This window comes from Onychostoma macrolepis, chromosome 13 (genome assembly GCF_012432095.1).
Source record: "Onychostoma macrolepis isolate SWU-2019 chromosome 13, ASM1243209v1, whole genome shotgun sequence".
NCBI lineage: Eukaryota > Metazoa > Chordata > Actinopteri > Cypriniformes > Cyprinidae > Onychostoma > Onychostoma macrolepis.
The window spans coordinates 12,277,162-12,304,485 of NC_081167.1; the positions used below are offsets into that span (position 1 = coordinate 12,277,162).

At 36.3% G+C, this 27,324-nt stretch overlaps 2 protein-coding genes across 9 annotated transcripts; one reads left to right on the top strand and one right to left on the bottom strand.

Moving 5' to 3' along the window:
• Nucleotides 1-36: 36 nt before the first annotated feature.
• Nucleotides 37-9,773, bottom strand: LOC131552058 (cation channel sperm-associated auxiliary subunit epsilon-like). Of its 8 annotated transcripts, XM_058795472.1 has the most exons (24): nt 8,435-8,591; nt 8,269-8,317; nt 7,829-7,902; nt 7,646-7,709; nt 7,468-7,559; nt 7,309-7,333; nt 7,112-7,189; nt 6,918-7,021; nt 6,717-6,780; nt 6,282-6,497; nt 5,745-6,192; nt 5,249-5,568; nt 4,862-4,981; nt 4,640-4,698; nt 4,432-4,522; nt 4,030-4,082; nt 3,868-3,921; nt 3,745-3,775; nt 3,445-3,524; nt 3,103-3,202; nt 2,947-3,027; nt 2,666-2,823; nt 596-646; nt 37-502 (listed from the first exon to the last, which is right to left on the bottom strand). In XM_058795472.1, the coding sequence occupies exons 1-24, from the start codon at nt 8,503-8,505 to the stop codon at nt 376-378; spliced, it is 2,610 nt and encodes an 869-aa protein (XP_058651455.1). In that variant the 5' UTR covers nt 8,506-8,591; the 3' UTR covers nt 37-375. The 8 variants fall into 8 exon arrangements, with proteins under 8 accessions (XP_058651455.1, XP_058651453.1, XP_058651454.1 ...); XM_058795470.1 differs by having other exon boundaries at nt 6,282-6,780; XM_058795471.1 differs by lacking the exons at nt 8,269-8,317; nt 8,435-8,591 and adding an exon at nt 9,535-9,773 and having other exon boundaries at nt 6,282-6,780.
• Nucleotides 8,805-27,284, top strand: adss2 (adenylosuccinate synthase 2). The gene is made up of 13 exons (XM_058795478.1): nt 8,805-9,059; nt 15,615-15,717; nt 16,242-16,310; nt 16,382-16,432; nt 17,999-18,065; nt 19,138-19,245; nt 19,453-19,534; nt 19,707-19,833; nt 20,508-20,662; nt 24,173-24,297; nt 24,389-24,486; nt 24,565-24,714; nt 25,754-27,284. The coding sequence occupies exons 1-13, from the start codon at nt 8,889-8,891 to the stop codon at nt 25,804-25,806; spliced, it is 1,359 nt and encodes a 452-aa protein (XP_058651461.1). The 5' UTR covers nt 8,805-8,888; the 3' UTR covers nt 25,807-27,284.
• Nucleotides 27,285-27,324: the final 40 nt, after the last annotated feature.

Genomic DNA, 27,324 nt, shown 5'->3' on the forward strand with positions numbered 1-27,324 from the left:
ACAGAGCTTGTGACTGTATACATTTCATTTGGGGGTCATAAAACAAGCTGCATTACTTTCTAAATCCATTTTCGAATGCAACAATTTACATATAATTACATATGGTTTCATATAATTTTAGAAAATTAGTTCTGATTCTGTTAAATAAGGCTCATTGATAGTTAAGTGGCAGTATCTATATATGTGATTTGAAATAACTGACAATGGGCGTTATTTATAAAACATAAGATGTGTATATCATTCATAAATTCATTTGTACGTAAATTGTCCCACTGAACTGAATGGTTAAGTATAATTTAAACAGAAAATTCAATGAATAACAAACAAGGCACACGCATATGTACATTATACACAATCTAGTAATTAACTAATCATTCACACACATTTCTTCTGAAGCATGTCTCGAAAGATGGAGGTATATCTGTAGAAGCTGATGCACAGTATGATGAGTGTAATGATGGATTGGAACAACAACACATAGAGGGGAAAGAGCTGATCAAGCCTGTGAAGAAAGCAGATTTTATTTTATTTTATTTATTAGTCATTTTCCAAGATGATCTTTAGAGGAATAACAAAGGAGAAATGAATTGCTTACTCTGGGATTCCGTATGTTTGGACTGCAAATACAGCACGAAGATCACAAAAGCTGAGTGGAAAGAAATTAGAATATATTTTTTCACAACAGAGCATTTAAGGTTTCTGCCATCAGGTTGTCAAGATTGTCAACTACAAATTTTAAACTAAAAACTACAAGTTATTAGTATTTAGTATTAGCTTCAGTAATACACCCTAAAAAAAACAATGGATCTTGTTCACTAACTGCCTATACAAGAATTTGTGTTTGAAATCTGCGTATGAACATTTTTACTAAATAAATCATAATTAATCAAAAATGTATTTTAAATTTAAGAAGAAATGTAGGAAAAACTGAAGTGACATGCAAAAACGAGCCATATAAACATGTTAAGATTAAATTTAATAGATAGTTCATATCAAATATGAGGAAGGAAGGCTGTAAAGGAAAGGTTGTGGGGAAGAACCTGATATGGAAATACTTTGGGCGTGTTTAATTTAGAATACTTAAAGGGGTCATATGATGTTGCTAAAAAGTACATTATTTTGTGTATTTGGTGTAATGCAATGTGTTTATGTGGTTTTAAAGTTAAAAAAACTCATTATTTTCCACATACTGTACAATATTGTTGCTCCTCTATGCTCCGCCTTTCTGAAACGCGTAGATTTTTACAAAGCTCATCGTTCTGAGAAGCTAGGTGTACTCTGATTGGCCAGCTATCCAGTGCGTTGTGATTGGCCAAATACCTCAAGCGTGTAACTGAAATGTTACGCCCCTTACCGTATTGTGACGCCGTGTCCCGGTGCGACGAGACAAAAACAATAAAACCCATTACAAACGAGGCATTTGTTGCATCGAGTGGGGACATAATTACTGATTATAATGACTTGCACTGTCTTTTACCATGTCTGCATTTGTGTTCGGAGAAACGACAAACAATAAGCGCTAATCTACACAGCTCGAAACTCGTGTTTGAATAGTCAGTAGCAAATTCTTTAAATATGAAAACATACTTACAGGCTGTGAGTCAGAAGCGCCAGACTGTCCTTGCAAAGTTGGAATTGCCCCACTTTATAGAAACAGCCTTTGTGCTCAGCTGGCATTGTAGGATACTTTTCCAGGTTCAGGAAATAGTCCTCCGTAAAATGCGCTACACACACTCTAATATTTGGGTTGAACTGTTCTGGAACAGTTTTGTAAATACAACTTAACCACTGATTTCTAGTTGTGTCCTCTTTTGGAAGCCTAAACAAAGTAGTTTCGCTTTCACAATGAAGCACAGCGTCTCCAGGCGGCAGCAACAATACTACAGCGAGAATAAAAATCACGCCCTCTTTCTTTGCGTATACATTTGGGCGGTGTTATGCAAATCTTCCCACACAGTGACATAGACATGTGGGGGCGTGTTTAAATGAGCCATTTTAGGAAGGCGTGGACGAGTCTTAACTTTTATAAAGAATATCTCTTTGGGTTTGGGACTTTAGTCTTTGCAACTTTAGGGATCTTATCTATGCATGAACAGCTTGTAACACTCAGAAAACTTGAAATCTCATCATATGACCCCTTTAAATTTAAAGTGCCAGCTCATCCAATAATGAAAACTGTCATCATTTACTTACCTTTGAGTTGTTCTAAACCTATATGACTTTCTTTCTTCTGTTGAGTACAAAAGATAACATATTTAAGAATGTTGGTAACCAGTTTACGGTAGCCATTGACTTCCATAGTATGGAAAAAATTACTATGGAAGTCAATGGCTTCCGTCAACTGTTTGGTTAACAACATTCTTTAAAATAGCTTGTTTTGTGTTTAGCAGAAGAAAGAAACCCATACAGCTTTGGAACAACTTGAGGGTGAGTAAATAATGACAGAATTTTCATTTTTGGGTGAACTATCCCTTTAAGAACAAACTAAAATGCATATGTATGCACATTTCAAAATTCCTCTGAAATTTTTAATGAAAAGTTCTCCTTTGTGTATAAGTATGAATAATCCATGTAATTATTAGTAAACGAGACCCATTGTCCTTTTCAGTTAACATAGATGACCTATTTATCTTTAAGAGCTATTTAAAGAGAAAGTGACAGGCACCTGTAATTTGGGTCCACAATCTTTACACTGAAAACATAAATAGCACTGTTTTCTTGAGAAAAGGTAAGATAATTCATGGAACTCCTATTCATGATTTCATAGGGTTGGTCAAGGTTTCCTAGTTTTTCAGAGTTGTCAACAAAACAGCTCTTGTAATTCTGAAAGACATAAAACACATCCCTTTTTATTTAATTGCTAATAAACCACACAATTGCTCATATCCCTGAGAGAGAGCCAGGTTATGAAAACTAAAGTGAGATAAAACTGTAAACGAGACCCACATGAGGTCCCCAGGCCTCTTCAGGACGCTTCTCATCAACTAGCATAGATTTCCATGTTTGGGCCTCATGAAGGCAGCCTACCTATAGAGCCAAACAAAGCTTTAGGGTTTCTACAAAAACATACTGCCGAACACACACACATCTGACGCATATTACCTGATGCATGGTTGCATTGAAGTAATAGTCTTCTCGATTAAAATTCTCCCATACTATGAAGTTGGCATCAACACTGTGCACGAATGTCTCTCCATCATATCTAGAGAAAACAAAAATACCAGAAGACATTATATATTGCACATTTGATCAATTATAAAAAATGCACTGCAATAACAATCTACTTCCTCACAGAAATATGCAGTCCTCATGATTAGCAATGAGTCACACACTTTTTTACTGTAAGGTGCTAACAGTAAAACAGTGTGTGACTCATATTGCTTATTGTTTCAGGTTTATTTTCACTTTTGCTTTTGAGTCTCATTATGCTTGTGTCTTACTCACAGATCAATGTCTGGACGAAATTCATCTTTGTAGTGGATTCTCAACACACAGCCAAAGCTCTTCCAGTCATATAACACAGTCTGTGAGACATTAGAGAACTCATGACTATCACCAGTTGCCTCACATGTATTTTTTTAATAGCACGGGTCATCACAATATAGTTGCTTTGTTTTGTTTTTTTGTTATATAAATCTGTTATTTGACTCAATGACAAAAAGAACACTGTGCTTCTCATACTTATCTCAGTGATGCTGATTAAATAAACATCATTATCTACAAATACACCGGACGGATTCTCACCAGATCCTTTGATGAATTACTAAGTACAAATCTGTAAAAGATCAATTGGGAAAATGATTAAGCAGAACTTGTTAAAATTCAATGTATTCTATTATTAAGTGTCATGTTTTTAGTGAATATTACCCTGGAATGGTATAGCTGTCAAAAACGTGCATCTTACATGGAATTCTCTGTGGTCTACAAGGAACAACAAGATAAGTATGGTCAAAAGGTATAAACTGCTACAGTAGATGGTTGTAGGATAACATTCTAAATGATATTGTTAGATAATCAGATGACACTTACTTTATTACACGAATGTGTCTGTTCAGTGGGCAGCCCACAAAGAAATGGGAAATCTACAAACAATGTAAGCCTTATTTAGTGGTATAGTATTTATATATGTGACCCTGGACCACAAAACCAGTCTTAGGTCGCTGGGGTATATTTGTAGCAATAGCCAAAAATACATTGTATGGGTCAAAATTATTGATCTTTCTTTTATGCCAAAAATCATTAGGACATTAAGTAAAAATAATGTTCCATGAAGATATTTTGTAAATTTTCTACTGTTTTTGAAAAATTGACACTTATGACTGGTTTTGTGGTCCAGGGTCACATATAGTAGCTCTCTTATCAGGAAATGTTTTTCTACAAATAAGAAAAAAGAAAATCTTCAGTAACCCACCAGCAGCCAAAAGAATTTACCTGATTTTTTGGCAGATTGCATGAATTATCAATCTGGGTTGGTAGCAGCTCCATAGTGACTATATCACTTGAGTTTCGGCTGTTTTTAATTCTAGGACAGGATGGTTGTTAAAATAGCTGGAAGAACTAAATGTCTTATCTAATATGGTTAAATTTGTCTGTACAAGAATCTTTCATTGATGTGCCACTAAAAAAAAAAACCACTCACATGAGATCAGAGTTGTTAGTCATGTCTCTGTAGTCTGCATCCTGATAAATGGTAAAGGTCTGGAAAAAAGTAAAGAGACTGTCAATAAATATGACCAGGCAATTAAAACATTTTTTTTTTTTTAAACTTTGCTTACATAAGCATCACAAACAACTACCTAAATAGTATTTAAACAAAGCTCAATGAAGACTGGCTTTACTAAAAGACCCTTCTTGTCCAGACCTTGTTTGTTGTATCCAGATGGCGCACACTCTCAAAATGGGTCCTTTCTGTGATCTGCAACACATGGTCTTTGTTCCTGCTTAGCATCACATTAATGTTTTTACCTTCATGGTAGACTATCTGGAAATACACAAGAAGTATAAAAATATTTGGTTGGCATCTATGGCTCCACAAAGAACCTTTAACATATTTTTAACCGTTCCATTGCACAGAAGGTTCATTGTAGTGGAAAAGGTTCTTCAGATTATGTTCAGAGTGTGTTCTTCACGCACAAAAAAAGTGTTTCTTTCATGAATTGCTCACTTCTTTGGGGAACCCAAAATGGTATAGCACATTTGGTAACTTCTCTTGTGATGTATGAGCTACAGTAGATCTACTCTAACTTACCTGGGCCCAAAACTCAATGGCCTCTTCCTTGTCGATGTAGTAGACAGGCCTGTTCATGTTGTGTGTGAAGCCAATAAAGGGACAGCTGTGGACCTCCCCTCGCATGGCACTCCTGATCTCCATCTGCAAAGGGTACTTCTGTACATGCAAACCTCCATCTAACATTGTCAGCATAATGATCTGCCCTTTCTGGTTTAGGTAGAGCACTACAGAACGTCCAGGGTCATTCCAGGTGGGCAGCCGAAACAGTTTATTCATGCCGAATTTACAGAAAAACAGCACGTTGTTCTCCATCTTTACCAACATGTTCCGTGAGTGGTCTGTAGAGCAGAGTCACAAAGAGTGGAACATCAGATCATTTCATTTTATGTAAACTAGCTTTATTCTTAAATCAAACTCTTATTAGATATAGAAATCAAGCTTATTTGAATTTCAAATGTATTTTGAAGGAAATACAACAGCTGGCACTTCTGATAATCTGATTTCTTCCACTCACCCATGACCACGTGGTGAATGTGGCTACCACTTGCTTCTTGGCTTAGGTTGGAGGAATCCATTATTTGCAGGTAACGCCATTCACTATCATTGTGAAAACTATAAAGCATACTGTCTTTGTTCCACACCAGCAGAGTTTCCAAGGCTGCGCTGACAAAGAGCATCTGAAATGGCCCTTGGAGAACATTTGTACTCAATATGTTTCTGGTTCTCCAGATGCCTTCAGTCTCACAGGATGTGAGCAGGGAGAGTTGTACAGAGTCTGTGTACATCACCAGTGCACCCAAACATGCTGGCTGGGATCCAAATGCTGCAGTAAGAATAGTAGTAGTTTTGGGAAGACTCAGTACGTTTGACATGTAGTTGCTATTAGTCTTCCAATCCAGAGCTTTCCCACCTTTATAAAGCTCATGGTCTGTCCATGCAAGAACTGTGGCAAGTTCAAACCCCTGCAAGTGAAATTCAAGAGACAAAACAACATTTTTGTAACCTAATATTAAGATAAAACAACTGATATTTACAAATGGGAGACACTCACTAGCAAGGGGTAGTAATCTGCACATTGAGTCCTAAAACTCAGACCTTTAACTCCTTCACCTAGCAGTTTCATAGGATTCCTCCTCAATATTCCTTCCTCGTTGTCCCTCCAGAAAAGAGCATCTCCTATGCGGAAAATCAAGCCATTCTCCAACAAGACGGCATCGAAAACAAGGTAATAACCCTCAGTTGGCATTAGCAATTCTCCAGGATCAACCTTTATCTCCTCATAAGTGAGGAAAGCATTTTTAGTTATGAATGTGCCTTTGTCAGACAGGAGCAAGGCTCTGTGAGGGGTACATGCACCCCATACTATCGACATCCGACTACCAGTTGGCAGGCGTAATGACACCTTTTCGTCGCCATGTGCTTTCTCTGAGGATGTCCTGTAGAAGACATGTTGACTAGAAGCAACAGAATTTCCAAGAAAAGATACTGACTGACTGGTCATGTGAAAATGATGATATTCATGGACACCAAGAATGCGAGCCTCCCAAACCCTGAAAGAAATCATGATTGTGAAGGGTTGCCATACAGATCATTATTGTAAATATATTTATTGAACATTAAGGAATAAATTTAAAAAGTCAGTAAACGTGGAAAAAGCCTGACTTTGAATAGAAGTGAACTGCATTACCCCATATTTGTAAAATAACTCCAGCTTGTCTGAGGGAATGAAGACAACTCGATGACTGCAAACTCTCCACCGATAAATAAACTCTTAGTAAGATATCTGAAATACTGGAAAGGTACAGAGATTTATTCTCAGGCACTTACAATAATCAATACACAACTAACATTTTATATAGAATTTTTAAGAAGAAGACTTACTACAGAGGGAATCATTGCTGTATTTTTGATTACAGCCTCATCTGCTCGGTCCGGATCAATGATCCATATTCTGACAGTCTACAGTACACACCAAAAGGCATTATAAACCACATGGTCTTGAACAAGGAAACAATTCAACCTGCATGTGACACAGGTTCGCATCTAGCAAAGGTTTCTGATTAGAGTAAAAGTCTCACCTGGGGGTCATGTTCAGGTGAATTTCTGATGGACACGGGGGGAAAAAAACAAAACAAAACTTTTGCATATATATTTCTATTCTGAGTATTTTCTTACTTGAGCAATTCTTGACATTTTGTAGTGCAATAAAAGCTGAAAGAAGTTGAGCTGGTTAAAACCTGAGCAAAGGAATAACAGCATACCACGCAAGCCTGAAAAATGAGTCACTTATATAAAGGTGTCGCTCTTCTTCTTTTTCTGTAGACACATCCTGCAATGAAATTATGAAATATTTGAAAAATCTAATTGATGAAAAGAATATGTGAAACCTCATGATAGATTTGTGTGTGTACTTACAGAAATAAGTGGCTTTACAGCTTGAAATCCAGGGGATTTACACCACATAACAGCATGAGGTGATCTTATTGGATCAATTTGTCGAAGAAATAAATTTAAATTGAACTGATTAGACATAAATACATATTAATAAAGCTATACATTAGAAAATGATCATACTTATTAAGTAAATATGTGGATTACCGCTTATCATTCACATCACAACCATCAGGATATTGCCACTCCAAAAAAGAGGATCCTTCGTACTCTAAAAAAATCTGCATGAAACATAATATCTGTGGTTTATTATGTAAATAAAACTACATGCTCGTATTTTGATAAAAACCTATTCATGTTTTTATATTGGTGGTGAGAAAGCAGTTCACTCAGGCGTCAGATGAGTAACCTTAAAATCACAATGAACAAGTTCATCCCTTATTTACAATAGCAACCACCAAAATGTAGATACAGAAATAAAATAAAAAATGAAAAAACATCAAAAATAAATCGACGAGGATGATTATACGGCGAAATCGGTCTAAAAGAATTGAAGCCACTGTATTTTAGCGGTGGTATTTTGTTGCGGTAACTGTAACTTAAGTGGTTTACAATAGTGATTTTTGTAAAAGATTATGTTCACTTACAGTACTGTCTACGATGAATAACTCTTTATCCTCCAAAATCTGCTTGTATCTGATAATAAACAAACAGTAACAGCAATCACAAATAATTTACTTATCAATTGCTTAGCTTTGTGACACTAAAAGCGCCCAAAGATCAATGTTTGAGTTTAGTTGGTTAATAATTTACCTCCAAATTCCGACGACAGTTTGAAAATATAAAAATAAAATGTATGTAAACACTACCCCAAATCCTAACATCTTGTTCCGCTGTGTTTTCCCGTTGTTTAATGTAACTAAAAGGGTGACAAAAGCTATTAGCTGTAATACTCGCTTTAGACTTCAAGTGTCGCTGTTTCCTATTGCATCATTACAAACTGCACAGTCGACGGTTGGAAGTTTACGTTTAAACAAACAAATTATATATAAATACATACAGTTGGGAAATGTTACACAGAAGCCTATATGATGTTTTTAATATGTTTTACAACAGTTCTATTTATATATATAAATTTTTTTTTATATATATATTTTAATGACTACTGTGCGTGTGCGTGAGAGGAGGCTCCGCCCTCGGTGCTCAGGTGCGTGTGTCTGTCTGAGGAGCATTGCGGAGCTGCAGGGAGAGCAGAGGGGAGACGGTCATGTCAGACAGCGGGAACGCACAGTCGCAGGACGGAGGATCGAGCCGGGTGACAAGCCCGAGCGTGGGCAACAAAGTGACCGTGGTGCTTGGAGCGCAGTGGGGCGATGAAGGGAAAGGAAAGGTGGTGGACCTGCTGGCCCAGGACGCTGACATGGTCTGCAGATGTCAGGTTGGTTTATGAGAACTGTAGTGTTTGAATATGTGAACATATCCCCGGTATGCTGTGTAACGTTTACGTTAGTTGTGATGCCCTGCTTACATCATCGACAAGCTTGTTTGTACGGAAATATTCATGGCTGAACAGAGAGCAGCCTGTAGAGTACTGAATGCATGTTAAGTGCTGTGAAAGCTCTTGAGGTATGTGTTTACAGGACTTGTTTACAGGCCAATTCTTAGTAAACTGTTAGATGCCGTATTATCAAAGCGGAAATGGACATTACAGCGCGCGTCTACGCGCTTCCATTATTATCAACTACGCTGCCTGCACGCGAGCGACGTCAATTATAATACAGCATACTGGTTTAGCTTCGCTAGCAGTGTACCATGTAGGGTGTTTGCAAATGTCACCTTGACTGAATTATGTGATATTGAAGCCAGCGTGATTTCTGAGCGAAGGCCAGCCCAGTGTAGCCTTGAAATCTCACCAGATGTCATTTAGAACATCAGTTAATGTTGGAATTTCCGGAGGGTTTTGCAAAGGATGTAAACACAGGCGCAGGACTCGTTTGAAGTCTATGACGCCCGAAGGTGTGGTGTTTATATGGGTATTACAGTCAGAGCAGATGTTGCAAGTGTTAATAATTAAAATATTAGTTGATTTTACAGAACATTAACCTCCAGCTACTTGATTTTCCGCAGTTGTCTCATGTGCCCATGTGTTATAAATGTACACAATCCTGCAGCTCTCTGATTTTTCAGACATGACCTTTGCATTAAACTTTGCATTAAAAATAGCAACATTTATATTTTAGTCAATTGCTAGAATGTTTTTTTTTATAGACTAATCACACACACGCACATACTTTTATAGCTGTGTCCTTGTTTTGTAAAATCACTTAATTAATCTTAATTAACTTAGTTAATAATTTATTGATGAAAATGTATGGGAACTGTGTTAAAAGTTTATAGTCCTAAATCATTTTATGTAAAATGCCCCAGGCCAAGTGTATATATATATATATATTCTAAAAATTTGTAAAAAAAAAAAATCTACACATATATTGTTAAGCAGTTGTTCAGAGTACTAAAGAAAGGTTTATGTAGCATATGACTCCATGTGTCAACATCTCACACTGCCCGTCAGAAAGAAACAGGTGTCACTATTTCAGCCTCATTGCTTTCAGACGCTGCTGTGCTCTCACATAACATGTACTGCAAAACTGTTAGATATGAGATATCTGTATAATGAAAAAAATCATGAAATATGTATGTATATGTGTGTGTGTGTGTGTGTGTATGCCATGTTTTTCTTTTTAGACTCCCTAAGTAGAGTTAAATGCTTCTATTTTATTCCGTTAGACCTGGTGATTTTTAAATGTTTACACATACATAATTATATAGTATAATGTTTAGATTTGTCAAGAGAGGACAAATGGGGAAATGGCACCGTAGCAGTGGTTGTGTTATGCTAGAGCGCAGTGATAGCAGGCCGCTTTACGCCCCCCTGTCACTATGCATGGTATTGATAACAGGTTCACATTGCAAGGATTCTCTCCTAAGAAATTTGTATTCTGCCAAGGTTGTGACTGCATTAAACAAGACACTCGTTGCTGCACTATGCAAACCGTCATGTGTGCGCTGTGCAAATGGATGGGACAGAAAGCAGATAGTGTTAGTCTTTTTATAAAAACAGTGCACTCAGCAGTCTGACTGGTTTTCCTTACAGGCAGATGGAATGGAAAAAAGACCATCATGCTGTTCCATGTCACACCAAATTGATATGTTGGTCCAGAAACCAGAGGATCAAAACACAACGCATGACCACTTATAACAATGCCCTTAACATTTTATTTGCAGTTGAACCTCTTTTTATATTGCCTCTTCTCATGTCAGCCTATAAATCTGTTTTATCTGTTAACAAGTTGGTTTGTTTTTCACATTGTGGTATTGTAGGCTTATATTTATCATGTGCTTCTTGTGGCTTGCTTAGTGTTTATGGTTTTTCAGGCGTGTGGGACCCGACCAGACGCTATCTTCAGTCTAACCTGTTATACAGGAACGTACTGAGATTTTTTTGAGCTTTATAACCATCTCGAGGAGTGTATATGAGCACCCTTTAGTTAAGCTATACTTTTGGTATTACATTTCTTTCTTGGTCTGCCACTGTAACACCAAATCTGGCAAGAATGAAAGGCCATCTGTTGCTCTTACAGATAAGTTCTGTAATCATATAGATTTGCTATATTGTCTTTGCAATTTACACAGTTTGCTTCAAAGAATATATCTACTACTAAAATATTTTAACTTAAGTGACTTTAATGTCAGCTTGATAATTGAGTCTGTGGAAGTCTCTTGACTGCAGTGTTGCAGTGGTCATGTGTAATGTGCAGCTGTTTGTTTATCAGTGAGTCAAAGTATGTTGCTTACTGATAATTAAGGTGCCATTTTTAAACCCAGTGTCATTCAAGTCCCAAATGCTTTATTTGATAACAGGAAGTGTTGTATGATTGCATTTTTTTTTTATCAGCTGATTAATTAAAAAAAACAAAAATTCAGTATTTTTTATAGTTAAAGTTTTACACAAAGAAATTAATAGTAATTTAAGAATTGGTGCTGACTGGGAATAGTGCATTTCTGCAAAAGCATTGGTGAAGGACAACTTAAGTCCATACAATCCATGACACAAAGAAATAAAGAAAAATGGTGTGCATCTTTAAAAGACTGTTTTGCTGCAGAAAAAGAAAGGTCATGGAATTTCAAAGCTTGAGATACAGACTTTGATAAGAAAGTATAAGTAGAAATATCAGTTTTTTTTATTTATAAATTTGTTTTACAGTATGCTCAGCTCTAAAACTGGTTCATTAGCTAGAAGTTGCCCTTTGTGAGTGCATTTTGAAAACTTTTTTTTTTTGTGACTTGGAATGTTTCTTTCATCATCCTAGAGAAGTTTGAGTGCCAACTGTCCTTTCTTGTGAATTTGAGACACACCTTTCATGCAGTGTAACACAGCTCTAAGTGAATGAAAACATCCTGCAGAGTTTTAAATCTGAAAGTGCACCTTGTATAAAGTTATTGTCTCTCAAAAGAGAGCGTCGACTCTGAATAATTGAAACAAGTCATTTTTAAAACAAATCCCAAGCCGTTTCATGTTGATGTCAACATGAAACATTAGCATATTGCCCACCCACTTGTTGGTCTTTTGGCCTTGGTCTGATTGAAAATGCAAATTCATTCTTTGCCACTAGGTGCTGCTTTTGGAGCAGTAAAAACAGCGGTTTCCCTGGTAACGCTGTACACAAAGCAGCACTGCGCTCACAAAAGCTGTTTTATCAGGCATTACAGGCATGATGAAATGAAAATGAAACCAATCGGACCAATCACCTCAGATTAGCGTCATGCAAAGGAGGGTGTTTTGGAAAAATGAATCGTTGAGCGAATCGTTTGGGAGTCGTTGAGCAAGTAAGGTAAAAAATAAATGCATATTATAAGACAATGAAAGTGTTTTTTGACCTTGCATGCATGTCAACCTGTTGTTGGGGACTCCCAAAACCAAAATATGAACCTTTCATTACCCATAATAGGGACACTTTAAAGCTACAGTCTGTAAGTTTTGCCTCTTTGTTGCCATCTCTGTTTAAAACCTGCAATTGCATTCAATAATTTTCTTAACGTGGGTCGTGCACCGGCACAGCTCCTCAGCGCGGACGAATCTAATGTTTTAAGGAATGTGTGTGACTGTCAGTCACCGCACCAGTGTGGATATTCACTGTAATTGGAAATCACAGATTCTACGTCTTGGAAGTATGACCCAAATAAGAATTTTCACCGGATATTGTTATCTGAAGAAGTAACAAGTCTGATATTTTGTTCTGACCAACTGAGGAAAAAAGCATTACAATAAATCGCGCTACCAATGGTGATTAAATCTAACCATTGGTTAGCTCATATCACATCAAACCGTGCAAATTATTATTATACTTTGTTCTCAAATTGTTAATGTTAACAACATCAGCATTGCGTGACTTAGTGTATGTAGTGTGTGTATTAGCATTACATGTAGATTTCAATTTCTGTACAATCTCCAATACCATTCAAATTTCATATAAAGAAATTTTAAAAAACTTAAAGAGAAAATTACTCTTCCTTAGAACTGGTTCTCTTTAAAATACAAAACTTGTGTAATCGAACATAGGCTATCCAATCAGATGCACATTTAAAACTGGAATATAATCTAATTTCCGTCATTTGAGTTTCATAAAACTTTTTGGATTACAATCCGCCATCAGAATGATAAATTTAATTATTCCAGCTGCTGTGAGAATAGGCTATAAATGATCCGCCACCTGCAACATCCTCACACGCGATAGCCTAGGAGCCGGGACAACTTCTTTGTTTACAGATGTGATGTAATGACGCAGCGTCATGCTCGAATTTCCTGCGAATTCCTACCAGTGCCACTCAAATTAGAAAACATTATTATAAACTTACCATTGTGAATTGGGCTAAGGTAAGGTGATTTTTGAAGTTTTGAACACTGGCTGGTTATGTATTTGCTCAAATTGATTTTGGATAATTTAACCAAAAAAAGTTACGGACTGCAGCTTTAATAAATGCACTCTCACTCTCATTCTCAAATGTGTACCCACTCTTTATTCTGAGGAACCTACAAAAACCAAACCAGATAGAACATCACAACAGTTTAATCTCACCACTGAAAACAATATGTAATCAATCTATTTCATGGAATTGGTTTGGTGCTTTTTTACGTATCGTTGTGTGTGAAGGTGGTAACTTTGCTAGAAATCCCTGTATTATTTCCTCAACCACTTGTTCCTCCTCAAACAGACGGTGGAGAAGATCACTCACTCTAGCCACTTTTAGCATGCCAGGTTTGGAACACTGGACACCATCCAACACGGCCTGAAACCCCAGAGACAGTCATGAGAGCAAATGTGACAAACGTCATATGAAAGAAATGTTCCAGATTATTGACTCAAAATATGACTCTGCTCTTCTGAGTTTTCTCTGAAATAAACTAAACATCTTTTCTCTAGAAATTACATCTTATAATACGGTGTGTAGTAGTATAAATACAAATGAAAGTCAACACAAAATAAAAATTGACTCTATTTACAATGTGTTCTGATTAATTCTCCAAAATATTCCAAGAGGGAAAAAACAAATTGATTTGCTGACATTAACAAACTTTTCACAATCCATTTTTTTTTTTGCATAAAAACACATAGTTTAGAACAAATGAATCATTTAGTGTTATGCTGATATTTCTTGGTTTACAGAGACATTCTTTGCATTCTATGTTCTTAAATGTAAATGTATGATATCCCAGAGATTATTTGGAGGTGTACCACTAATTGTGTGTAATGAAACCACATTCATTACATGAAGCCAATGCTTCCCAAGTTTCTGAATTGTCAGCATGCTGTTATGAACAATGTGATGTATAAGTTTAAAGAAAAAAACTCCCAGGCTGGGCTCTTAGAATCAAAAGCAACCTTGTAATAGGAGCCCATAATTGTAATGCTAAGTGCCTCCAGCAACGCTTTTGGTCACAATGGGTATGAGAACATCGTAAATGGATCTAAAAAGGAGAGGCATCCACACACGCACTACTAAACTGGTCAAAGGAAACCTTTCCTGAAATAGCTCTGCCCTGTTCCTTGCTGGATTAAAGACTGATTTATTGAGCACACTTTATGAGAACTCCATCAGATGTGACATGAGGTCAGAGCTGATTGATGCCATGTTGAAAACCAACACATGCTAGGACTCTCGATGATTCTCGACGATGGTAACAGTTGGCGTGCCAAGTGTGCTCCGTAATCTATGGTTTCCCTTCTCTTTAGTCACGTGTCAACAAGGAAGGAATCAAGTTTGCATTCTTAATGTAATTTTACAGCTTTAAGGAATGACAAATAAAATGAAAATGAAGCAAATGTAACTCTGCAGAACTGGAATATGGAATGTTCGCCCTTTGCACATTCATTTACAAGGTTAATTTCATTGTGCTTTAAGCCTCGAATAAGAATGTAGTAATTTTAGATCTATCGGTTTAATGCATTTTACCATGTTGAATTCTATTCTGAAGGATACAACACAAAATTCATACATAAAATGTGAAATGGATTTCGTCTGGTTTCCTACTTGTATCTTGTCTAATTGAGCAATAGAGCTCTTCTCACATTAAATCCACACCTAACAACCAAAATCAGTGTTGTTTACATGCTTCAAATTTTCCATTTCACAACTGCATGTCTAAGCATGTCTGTACCATACCATAGTAATGCTTGGGATAGTTAGAGATAGTCCACCCAAAAACTTGCTTTCTTCTCTGGAACACGAAAAGATGATATTTGAGATCCAAACAACATTGGATCGCATTGATTTCCATTGTGTGGACAAAAACACTTTGAGGCATTTCTCAAAGCATCTTTTATGATCCATGTACTGTAAATAATGACAGAATTTTTTATGTGAACTAACTATCCCAGATTTGTATGTCATCTTCTCAAGGATTGAAAAGTCTTTTGATTCTTCTCTCCCGTAGGGAGGCAACAATGCAGGACACACAGTTGTGGTTGATTCAGTGGAATATGACTTCCACCTTCTACCCAGTGGAATTATTAACCATAAGGTCACTGCCTTCATCGGTGAGTAATATATCAAATTTCCTCCCTCCATTTGGATAAAATGTCTTATATGAGTTGTGCACATTCTCATGCAAGCAGTGCAGCATATATATCTCAGCCCTTGCTTTGAAAACAACACCACAGCTTCCTGTTAGAGTGTTTGGATGTTGGCCAGTATATCCAGACTAATATAGCTGAGTGCAATCTATGCATTTTATTTGCAAAGATCCAATTTTGCTAATGGCCATTACTGTGTTTGGCCTTCTGATTCATATGTCAGCACTGTATGATGTATTGGAAGTGCTTGATGTTCATAGTACATTAGATTATACAGGTTTCAGAGATCTGTGTTGCAGGGTTTAAGGGTTGATGTGTGTGGTTTTTAAGATTCTTCTTCAATATTCCAACCTTTCCTATCCATTCCAAAACCTGGAATGACACAACTGGGCTTTTCAGACTTTAAATTGGTAATTCTTTATCTCTTGCTTTACCTAAAGCCCTGTGAATTGGACAGTGATGACTGACAGCTCCTCATTTGATTGCAGGTAATGGTGTAGTCATTCACCTGCCGGGTCTCTTCGAGGAGGCTGAGAAGAATGAACGGAAAGGAAAAGGTTTGCTTAACTGATTGTGCCCTTGGGCTGTATGAGCATTGACTGGAATCTAACATTGAGTTTGCTCGCAGGTCTGGAAGGCTGGGAGAACAGGCTCATCATCTCTGACCGTGCACACATTGGTAGGTTGATGGCTCCTATGACATAAACACCATCATATCCCAAAGACAGCACAATTTGGCTTTATATGGTTGTAAAGAATTTGATTTGATTGCAATTCTTTACTAATTGATTATTTTCGATTCATAGTTATTTATAAACATATGCTGAATACTTAATATTTTCACTACCATTCAAAAATACATTTATTTGAACTAAAATACAGTACAAACAGTAATATTGTGAAATATTATTACAATTTAAAATGACTGTTTTCTATTTTAATATATTTAGAAATATTATTTATTTGCAATGATGGCAAAGCTGAATTTTCGGCATTTTAGTCCAGTCTTGAGGGTCACATGACACTTCAGAAATCATTCTATTATGTTGATTTGTTGCTCAAAAAACATTTATTTTTATCAGTGTTGAAAAAAAATAAAACAATTGTGCTGCTTAATATTTTTGTGGAAACTCTAATAGTTTTTTTCAGTATACTTTGCATATAAAGCTCAAACCACATTTATTTTAAATAGAAAACTTTTGTAACATAAATGTCTTTACTTATGATCCGTTTAGTGTATCCTTGCCGAAAAAAAATCTGATCCCAAACTTTTGAATGGTAGTGTACGTAACTTAAGCCAAATTAATGCACTGATGCACATTAAGTACATTGGGTGTTCTGGATTGATCAAAAATTGTCAAGAATTGTTATTTGTTTAAAAAAAACCACACATAATACAGTAGGTATTATTACAATGCTTACAAGACATTTTATTGATGCCCCTCTAACATACTGATAATTTGTTTTTACAGTAATATGTTTTTTTTTTAAATATGAAATTTATGATCAAATTTTGAAAACCTCCCTTTGACTCCACATTTATAAAACCCTGAACCTAAATCTTTAACACTGTTCTTTTTATGCCTTGCAAGCACTGCTATTCCCTTCAGGAACTGCAAATCTAGCTAGACATAATAGCTTCATATCAATAATAATATTTAATGAATGCATTAAAATGTTGTTTGATGCATCGATTCATTTTTACTCCTTTTGTTTTTTTGTGTGTGTTTGTTATGCTTTGCTTTTAGCTTTTGGGATTTGAAGTAGGCAGATATTGCTCTCAAATGTCACATAATCAAAGAGTCCTTTAAAATCAATAATGGTTTGTGTTTAAATTATTAGGCTGATGATACATGGGGCAACTTTCGGAGCAATTTTGCCGGGCAACTTTTTTTGAGCCGTGTTGCTTGGGTACTTTCCCACTGAGAATGGGTAACCGATTTCTATCTGGATACTTTAGATTGGTCGTGGGCCCTGTGTTTTACCTGGTTGCCACTTGACGGCAATATTAACCAAAGTTGCCCAGCAACATTGCTCAAAAAGGTGGCCTGTGTATCATTAGCCTTATGCCTTTAGACTATTGTTGTAATTCTAGATTCTCAGCAGGAGTGGTTATAATGAAAGGGACACAGGATCAATTGTAGTCAACCCAAGTGTTGTTATGGTGACCTGCTTTGGCATGTTGGGTTCAGAGTTCAGAGAGATGAGTTGTCTCACTGTAATGTATACACTCTCCTGCCTCTAGTGTTTGATTTCCATCAAGCTGTGGATGGAGTCCAGGAACAGGAGAGGCAACAGCAAGCTGGCAAAAAGTAAAAACCCTGCTTTATGCACACGCATACAACACGCTAGCATCATGTTATGACATGAGTTCATAACAAATGAAAAAAATGGTTTGAGAGATTAACTTTAGTCGTGTATTGGTGGCTTTTCTAACCGCTCAGGTTGATCTTAGTAATTGACTTTCGGTCCCAAGTTCTTTTTTTTGTGAAATGTGATGTATGTGTGTATATCTGCAAAAAGAAAACATTTCATACTCTGAATAACATAACATTTAATATATGACAAATAAAACAAATGAAATATTAAATGTAATATTGGCTAAATCTGGCATTAAATTTATATTTTGAATTTATAAAATGAATATTTCATAGTCCCTCTCACATTAAAGAATAATGTGAAACTAAAATGTAGTGTACAAATAAATATGCCCATCAATAATGATTAATTCAATGGCTTTTAGTTGTACACTATTGTTCAAAAGTTTGTGGTCTGTAAGATTTTTTTGTTTTTGAAAGTTGTCTCTTATGCTCACCAAGGCTGCATTTAATTGATTAAAAATGCAGTAAAAACAGTAATTTTGTGAAATATTTTTACAGTTTAAAATAAGTATTTTTTTATTTCAATATAATATAAATGTGATTTATTCCTGTGATGCAAAGCTGAATTTTCTGCAGTCTTTACTCCAGTCTTCAGTGTCACATGATCCTTTAGATATTTTAATATGCTGATTTTCTCCTCAAGAAACATTTATTATTGTCCATGTTGAAAATGTTATTGTCAGTATTCAAAATGAAGATTTTCAGGATTCTTTAATGAATAAAAAGCTCAAAAGAACAGCATTTCTTTTAGATTAGGAAAGACATTATAAATGTCTTTACTCTCACTTTTCATCAGTTTGAAGTGTTGAATAAAAATGTGTATGTAAACAAAATTACACTTAATTTTATTCAATATTGTATGTAACAGGTTCACTTCTGTCTAAATCCACTTAGAGGTCCCTGAATAAGGGTCGCAGACCCCTGTTTTAAAGCAACCAACATGGAAAAAAATGCATGTGAATATCACTCACGAGTCTCACCTTATTTCTGTTTCACCAACTAGTTTAGGAACAACTAAAAAAGGAATCGGGCCCGTGTACTCTGCCAAAGCAGCTCGCAGTGGCCTGAGGATATGTGACCTTCTGGCTGACTTTCAGGAGTTCTCAGAGAGGTCAGGGTGTGCTTACCTGTTCCAATGAGCTTGACAACTCAACTATCTTACCCATTCATGTCACATTTCCATAGACTGTGTTAAGCCTCACCCTCTGTAAAAACACTTAATCCAGGTCTTAATCTGACAAAAACAATGGAAGAGTAACTGATCACGCTACTTGTCTATCACAGTGTCAGCTGAGCAGTCTCATGTCTTATTTCACAGATTTAAACATTTGGCCTCACAGTATAAGTCTATGTACCCATCACTGGAGATTGATGTGGATGGGGAACTTGAGAAACTCAAGGTGAGAAGCTTAGATGTCACGCCAGTTAATTCCATAGGTTAGGTTTACAAGATTTTATAGGACTTGGATAAGAGTTAGAGATGCACAACATATCTTTATCATGTAATGTTAACTTTTTTGACTTTTTTGACCCTTTCTGACATTGACTGTTTTTTTTTTTGGTTTTTTTCAGACTTATGTAGACAGGATAAAGCCCATGGTGAGAGACGGAGTCTTTTTCATGTATGAGGCGCTACATGGGCCTTCAAAAAAGATTCTGGTGGAAGGTGCTAATGCTGCCTTGCTGGACATAGACTTTGGTGAGTAATGGATACACCGAAACACATTGTACATACCATTCCCTGACCATGTGTAACATAAGATTATGCAATGTGTTAACCAGCTGATTCCCATTTGTGAACTTCTGGGAAAGTCCTCCCATATTAGTTAAGTCCTGTGAACTATCAACAATAAGAAGTCTACAAGTCAATAATACAGTTTTCATTTTATGATTTTTTTATGTTCATGTTTAAATATTATAATTCCTACTATTTTTATGGTTGAATGATTTATGTGTTGTGTGTACTTTAAAAAAAAAATTGACATTGATAGATGGAGATGCTTATTACTCTACATGATAAAAATAAGTGTCATTACATTCTTTACAGCTTTACTAACACTTCAGTCACTTTTAAATTCTATTTGTTTAATTGTATTTACATTTTATTATATTATTAAATTTTTTTATTTTAATAGGTTTAACGTTGCTTTAATTTATTTTTCACTATGTAAAAATCATTTGTTAGTTCTTAATTTTATTTTAAAGGTTATTTGATGTGATTTTAAGCAGTGTTGTGCACCTCTAACTTTTTACAAATAAATATAGGCGTTGGCAGACGCAAAGGTCTATTATTGTGCATACAGTAATGAAAATAACCCTGACTTTGCCTAAAGCTTCACTGGCAAGCAATGCTGATCTGACGCTTTTGTTTAGGGACATATCCGTTCGTGACTTCCTCAAACTGCACTGTGGGAGGGGTGTGTACGGGTCTGGGCATGCCGCCCCAGAATGTGGGTGAAGTCTATGGAGTTGTCAAAGCCTACACCACGAGAGTTGGGATTGGAGCTTTCCCTACAGAACAGAACAACGTAAGCAGCTACTTAAATTCCTCTTTTGTTTCCGCATTGTTTGGATGAGCTCTCACTACTGTTTATATTCCGGTGCATTCAGTGTTATGAGTGTTTTGGCAGTAATAACCCTGACTTTAGTCGAACACGATTATTGTTATGGATAGATTTGAGCAGGAATAATGAGGCTGGAGGAACAGCAGTCAGTAATCTGTCACACTACATGACAATGAATACATTATGTATGAGACATTTATGATTTCCTATTCATAATGTGCTTTACAGTGACTTAATACGTGCTTATAAATAACAATAGCAGGGCTTCCACGATCAAGGAAATCCTGGAACTATTAGGATTCTACAGTGGAAATTAATAAAATTGTGAGATAGACATGAAGAAGTCTAAATGGTGTAGTTTTTAGTTAAAATTTATGTTCACACTTGTACATAGCAATACATAATGTCTTTAACCAAAAAATAAATAAAATTAAAGGAAAACATATTAAATATTTCAGAAATTAAATGCAGATATAGTTACTGCAGGTTTTTTTTCAATTATAAACGCAATGAAAAAACATGCATATAGACAATAAGTGCATTGTATCATATAATTATGTTTGAAATGTCAGTATTATGATTTATATTAAAACACATAATATAATGTCAGTCCAAATATATTTCTACTAGAAATTGCTCTTACACTTCAAACACTTCGAGTTTTCAGTTTTGAAATGGCTCCATCTAGTGTTTTTTTTTAGGCAAGACAATAGTAATGTAGACTTCATAATTCATAATGCTGCTAATACAGTAGTATTAGCTCATCACATAGCTCGTATTATATCATATAGAGCATATTGTTGTTGTTTTTTTAGTTGATTAAATAAGGTTAGTGAACATTAATAAACTTTACTGTAAATACACCAGAGTGAGTCAGATTTTTTTTCTTCTGTAGTCTCTGGATAGAATGCTACACAGTTATCCCTAAAATTGCAAATTATTACAACCTGAATTCCGGAAATGACGGGACATTTTTTAAATTTGAACAAAATGAAAACTAAAAGACTTTCAAATCACATGAGCCAGTATTTTATTCACAATAGAACATAGAGAACATAAATGTTTAAGCAGATAAATTTTAAAGTTTTATCCACTAAATGAGCTCATTTCAAATTTGATGCCTGCTACAGGTCTCAAAAAAGTTGGCACAGGGGCAACAAAGGGCTGAAAAAGCAAGACATTTTGAAAAGATTCAGCTGGGAGAACTTCTAGCCACTAATTAAGTTAATTGACATCAGGTCTGTAACATGATTAGCTTTAAAAGGGATGTCTTAGAGAGGCAGAGTCTCTCAGAAGTAAAGATGGGCAGAGGCTCTCCAATTTGTGAAAGAGTGCGTAAAAAGATTGTGGAATACTTTAAAAACACCGTTCCTCAACGTCAAATTGCAAAGGCTTTGCAAATCTCATCATCTACAGTGCATAAGATTCAGAGAAACTGGAGAAATCTGTGCGTAAGGGACAAGGCTGAAGACCTTTGTTGGATGCCTGTGGTCTTCGGGCCCTCAGACGACACTGCATCACTCATCAGCATGATTCTGTCATTGACACTACTAAATGGGCCCAGGAATACTTCCAGAAACCACTGTCGGTAAACACAATCCGCCGTACCATCTGCAGATGCCAACTAAAGCTCTATCATGTAAAAAGGAAGCCATATGTGAACATGGTCCAGAAGCGCTGTCGTTTCCTGTGGGCCAAGGCTCATTTAAAATGGACTGTTTCAAAGTGGAAAAGTGTTCTATGGTCAGATGAGTCCAAATTTGACATTCTTGTTGGAAATCACATACGCCGTGTCCTCCAGGCTAAAGAGGAGGGAGATCTTCCAGCGTGTTATCAGCGTTCAGCTCAAAAGCCAGCATCTCTGATTGTGTGGGGGTGCATAAGTGTATACGGTATGGGCAGCTTGCGTGTTTTGGAAGGCACTATGAATGCTGAAAGGTATATAAAGGTTTTAAAGCAACGTATGCTCCCCTCCAGACGACGTCTATTTCAGGGAAGGCCTTGTGTATTTCAGCAGGACAATGCAAAACCACATACTGCAGCTATTCCAACAGCATGGCTTCATAGTAGAACAGTCCGGGTGCTAAATTAACCTATCGGTAAGCCCGCCCCCTTAGTTACTGTTGCACCCTCAGACAAACCCATGATGTTTTTGCACAATTTTGGACACAGAAGGCCACCAAATGGGAATTAAATATTCCATGGAGGGATTTATAACATATTTAAAAATAAATATGGTGGGTAACTCGAAGCGAGGGTTTACAGATTACAATGTGAGCGGGAGAAGTCTCATATTACGGTCGGTCATCACGATCGCGGATCAACACTGTTCATGTATCGCAGGGTATGATTAAATTAATGTACATTTAACCAGTTTAATATGGAGAGGCACTGAAATGTAGACCTTCGTTTGTGTGTTTTTGACCTACACTGTACAAGACGCGAGAACAGTCCGCTATTTAGGTTTGTACATTAGCATGGACTCACTAACTTTAATGTTAGCTAGTTTTAGCCAGAGATACCTTGCTAAAGCACAAGATAACATTAACGTTCTGCTTGAGCAGATGAAAACTGTAACTTAATGAGTGTATGACAACCAGAAAATGAACGTTTTTGACTTCATTTGTATTGGGGTGAATACTTAGGGACATTTTGCTCTGTTTTGTTTGGATTCAGGAAATGTAATAAAATAAATTATATTGCCCATCCTCTCAGGATACCTGGAATCAGTGTTACAAGTACCCCAGGCACATCGTCTTTCCATTTTTGAAGCATAAACCCCATAAAACCGATGCAAGCTTCAGATCCTCCAATGTTTCTCTATGGCGCTGAAACCTAAAGATGTCCGAGTTCCGCTCCCTGTGCAACTGATACTCGACTGCCATTGGCTAGTCTGCGTTCGAGGGGAGGGGCTTTCCGATAGGTCAATTGGCCTGCCTGCAGTCCAGATCAGAGAACATTTGGTGCATCATTAAACGAAAAAGACGACCACGAACTCTTCAGCAGCTGGAAACCTATATCAGGCAAGAATGGGACCAAATTCCAACACCAAAACTCCAGAAACTCATAACCTCGATGCCCAGACATCTTCAAACTGTTTTGAAAAGAAGAGGAGATGCTACACCATGGTGAACATGCCCCCGTCCCAACTATTTTGAGACCTGTAGCAGACATCAAATTTGAAATGAGCTCATTTTGTGCATAAAATTGTCAATTTCTGTTTAAACATTTGTTATATGTTATATGTTCTAATGTGAATAAAATATTGGCTCATGTGATTTGAAATTCTTTTAGTTTTCATTTTATTCAAATTTAAGAGATGTCCCAACATTTCCGAAATTCGGGTTGTAAAATTGTCATTAAAACGCTTGACTGTTTAACACATTCATTGCGAATATTCAAATGCCTGTACACATACTGTAAATACATGAAGGAATTAAATGTTGCGCTTTGCATACTGTACTTATTGCATAGGACATTGGAGAGCTCTTGCAGACAAGAGGCAAGGAAGTGGGCGTGACCACAGGTCGCAAAAGGAGATGTGGTTGGCTGGATCTGGTGCTTATCAAATACGCCCACATGATTAATGGCTTCACAGCGTAGGTTTTCAGATATGTCTCCATTGGTTTCTGTATCTGTGCTCTATAAAATACCGTTTTCTTATATGCACCCTTCTATATGTCTGTTTAGCTTAGCTCTCACCAAACTTGACATCTTAGATATGCTTTCTGAGATCAAAGTTGGTGTGGCATACAAAGTAGATGGTGAAATCATCCCACATTTTCCAGGTAAGCAGCACTTTTCCCATATCACACAAGTAGATTTAATAAAATCTAGTGTAGTTGAATATCATACATGTTTCCCAGCAAACCAAGAGGTACTACAGAAGGTTGAAGTGCAGTACGAGACTCTGCCAGGCTGGAAAACAGACACGTCTGCTGCCAGAACCTTTGAAGAGCTTCCAGAAAATGCACAGAAATACGTCTGCTACATTGAAGATCGCTTGGCTGTGCCTGGTAAGACTTTAAAGGGATAGTTCTTCCAAAAACTTCTGTCACTTACTCATCCTCATGTCATTCCAAACTTGTATGACTTTCCTTCTGCTGTGAAACGTAAAAGATCTTTTGAAGAATGTCAGTAACCAAACAGTTTTGATTCCTATAGACATCCAAATAGACAAAAATGTGGAACAAAAAATATGGAAGTAAATGGTTACCAAAAAATAAAGTCATACATAGGGTTGGGTATCGTTTGAATTTGATCAATTCCGATTCCGATTCTTTTCGATTCCAATGTGATTAAATAATTATATCAAAGATTTATCCTGTGCCTCTTTTTTGCAAACCATTTATTGGAACTGAATACCATGAACAAAAATCAACAGGCTACATAAAAACTAGACTCTTTAAGAGCTGTTTGTGTGCAAAACAGAACTGCATGATTCTGGATAGATTGAGTTTTATTTTCCCAATGGAAGTTGTGGTTCTCTCATGATTCTGAAGAAAAAACAGACAACTAAACCAAATCACATGTAATTTATGAATGAATGATTCAATGACTCGCTCAAGATGTACTTGTTTCATTACTGGATAAATCAGCGTTCTTGAACGAATATCTTGTATGATTCAAGACAAACACATTTTACAGCCCTTTCGCCACCTACTGGCATAACAATGTAATCAATAAATCTACATTTGAAGTGTCAAATTACTTTCAAAAGGTGATTTACTCTATTGTAATTGCTACCGTACACATCAGTTTATACCCGAACTATACATTTTTATCCCAGTACTTCTGTGATTTGAATGTTTGTAACAGAAATAAGATCGCAAGGTCTAAAAGCGCATAGGAATCGATAGGCGGAATCGGAATTTTAATTTGACAAGAAGTATCCGATTCTGGAATCGGAATCGATTTTCGATTCCCAACCCTAGTCGTACAGCTTTGGAACGACATGAAGGGGAGGGTTGTTGTTGTTGTTAGTCTGATCGTTTAAAATGCAGTTGGGTTGTTTTACTAGAGCAATCCTAATGACTTACTCCATCTTTGCTTTAGTAAAGTGGATTGGTGTTGGGAAGTCGCGGGAATCAATGATCCAGCTCTTTTAAGAGGATGCTCGGCCTGCATGTAGCACTGGCTGGATTACGCTCTGGACTCGGGGACGGAAAGTTGCCTCATTTGTTTCTTTTCCCACCTCACTTGCGTTTTTTCATGACAAGAGCATCATTTTGTGTCACTCAGATCATCCTACAGCCCTCTGAAATGGAGTATTTGTCATAAAATGAAATTCCTGTGGTAAATCATAAAGGGCTTTTCAACTATAGTTATTTTTTTTTAAATCATTTAACCGTTTCTCATCTGCTTTACATCATTCTTCTCTGGTATTTTGAGCTCTCATAAGCTCAGTATCTTGAGTCCATATGCTGTACATGTGCTACTACTTCAAACAGGCATCAGTAGTGATGTATATTGTTGTTAGATATCAATTTTTCACACAGACCGGGTACTTATACATGTTATATTTAATGTTCTTTGTTTGTTTTATCATACAAGAATCAAAGGTTATGCAATGTGTATTACCACACTTTGTCCTTGTTTTAAATGGACTATGATTGACTTACTCGAGTCAACTTCATTTAAACATACAGTTTTTAAAAGACAATTGAAGTGTTTCTTTACCAGATGCATAAAAACTCATGTTATTCAGTATTCAGTGATTCTGAATACGAATTATGTACAATACAGCCTCAAAATGTAATACAATTACAGTGAGTGTTTTCTGTTTTTCCAAAAATAGAAGTAAAACAGTTTATGGAAGCATCTTTAAATTTGAATCAATGTAATTTGCTCAAAAAAAAAAAAAAAGTATATAATTCAAATGTGCCTCAAGAAGCATATACTATTATACAGGCCAGGGTTTTTATTCCATTGAATGTATGTAAACATTTGCACAGTTCACAGATGTTTATTGTTCAACTGTACAACTTCATGCCACAGGCATATTAAAGCCACTTTAATGATCAGTAATGAGATATCAATAAACTTGCCTTTCAATATAGATTGTCAAAGTATAGATCCTTAAGACGTTTATGTGAATTCAGACGCCACCTCAGGATGTACAACTGCTTTTCTGACTTCCAGTAGTACATTTACAGAATTCACATGTTAGAAATGATCTAAACAGAGCTTGCCTGTTTAAATATGACTGGGTTGTTTCAGAAACCCAGAATTGCTTCTTCTGTTTTGTCTCAGTATTGCACCTTCCAATAAATACGTAATATAGCATAAAGTGTGCCTTGTTAATACAGATGAACAATGAAACTTGAAAACGAATCCTTCATCTGATTGAGCTTTTATGGATTTTAATTGAGAAACCTCTTTTAGCTTTTTCGAGGGCATTAGTGTCATTGCCATTTGCCAAAAGTGTACATGCATCCAAAGAAGTATCTTAATGGATAAATCAATGCTGTGATATAAAGAGCCTTTGTAAATGACCCAGAATGATAACTCTTTTTCAGATTGATGATGGTGTGATGCTTTGCATTTTCTGTTGCTCACAGCTGCTGAATAAATGGTGTAACCTGTTTGTTTGTTTAGTAGCATCTATTACATGTCATTTATCTTGT

Bases quoted from the DNA above. Each gene is read 5' to 3' on its own strand.
- adss2 (XM_058795478.1), top strand. From the start codon at position 8,889: ATGTCAGACAGCGGGAACGCACAGTCGCAGGACGGAGGATCGAGCCGG. The intron at 15,718-16,241 runs GTGAGTAATATA...ATTTGATTGCAG, and splicing joins TAAGGTCACTGCCTTCATCG to GTAATGGTGTAGTCATTCAC. The intron at 24,715-25,753 runs GTAAGACTTTAA...TCTTTGCTTTAG, and splicing joins AGATCGCTTGGCTGTGCCTG to TAAAGTGGATTGGTGTTGGG.
- LOC131552058 (XM_058795470.1), bottom strand. From the start codon at position 8,505: ATGTTAGGATTTGGGGTAGTGTTTACATACATTTTATTTTTATATTTT. The intron at 7,560-7,645 runs GTAAGTACACAC...ATTTCATTGCAG, and splicing joins CTGTAAAGCCACTTATTTCT to GATGTGTCTACAGAAAAAGA. The intron at 6,193-6,281 runs GTGAGTGTCTCC...TTTCACTTGCAG, and splicing joins CAGATTACTACCCCTTGCTA to GGGTTTGAACTTGCCACAGT.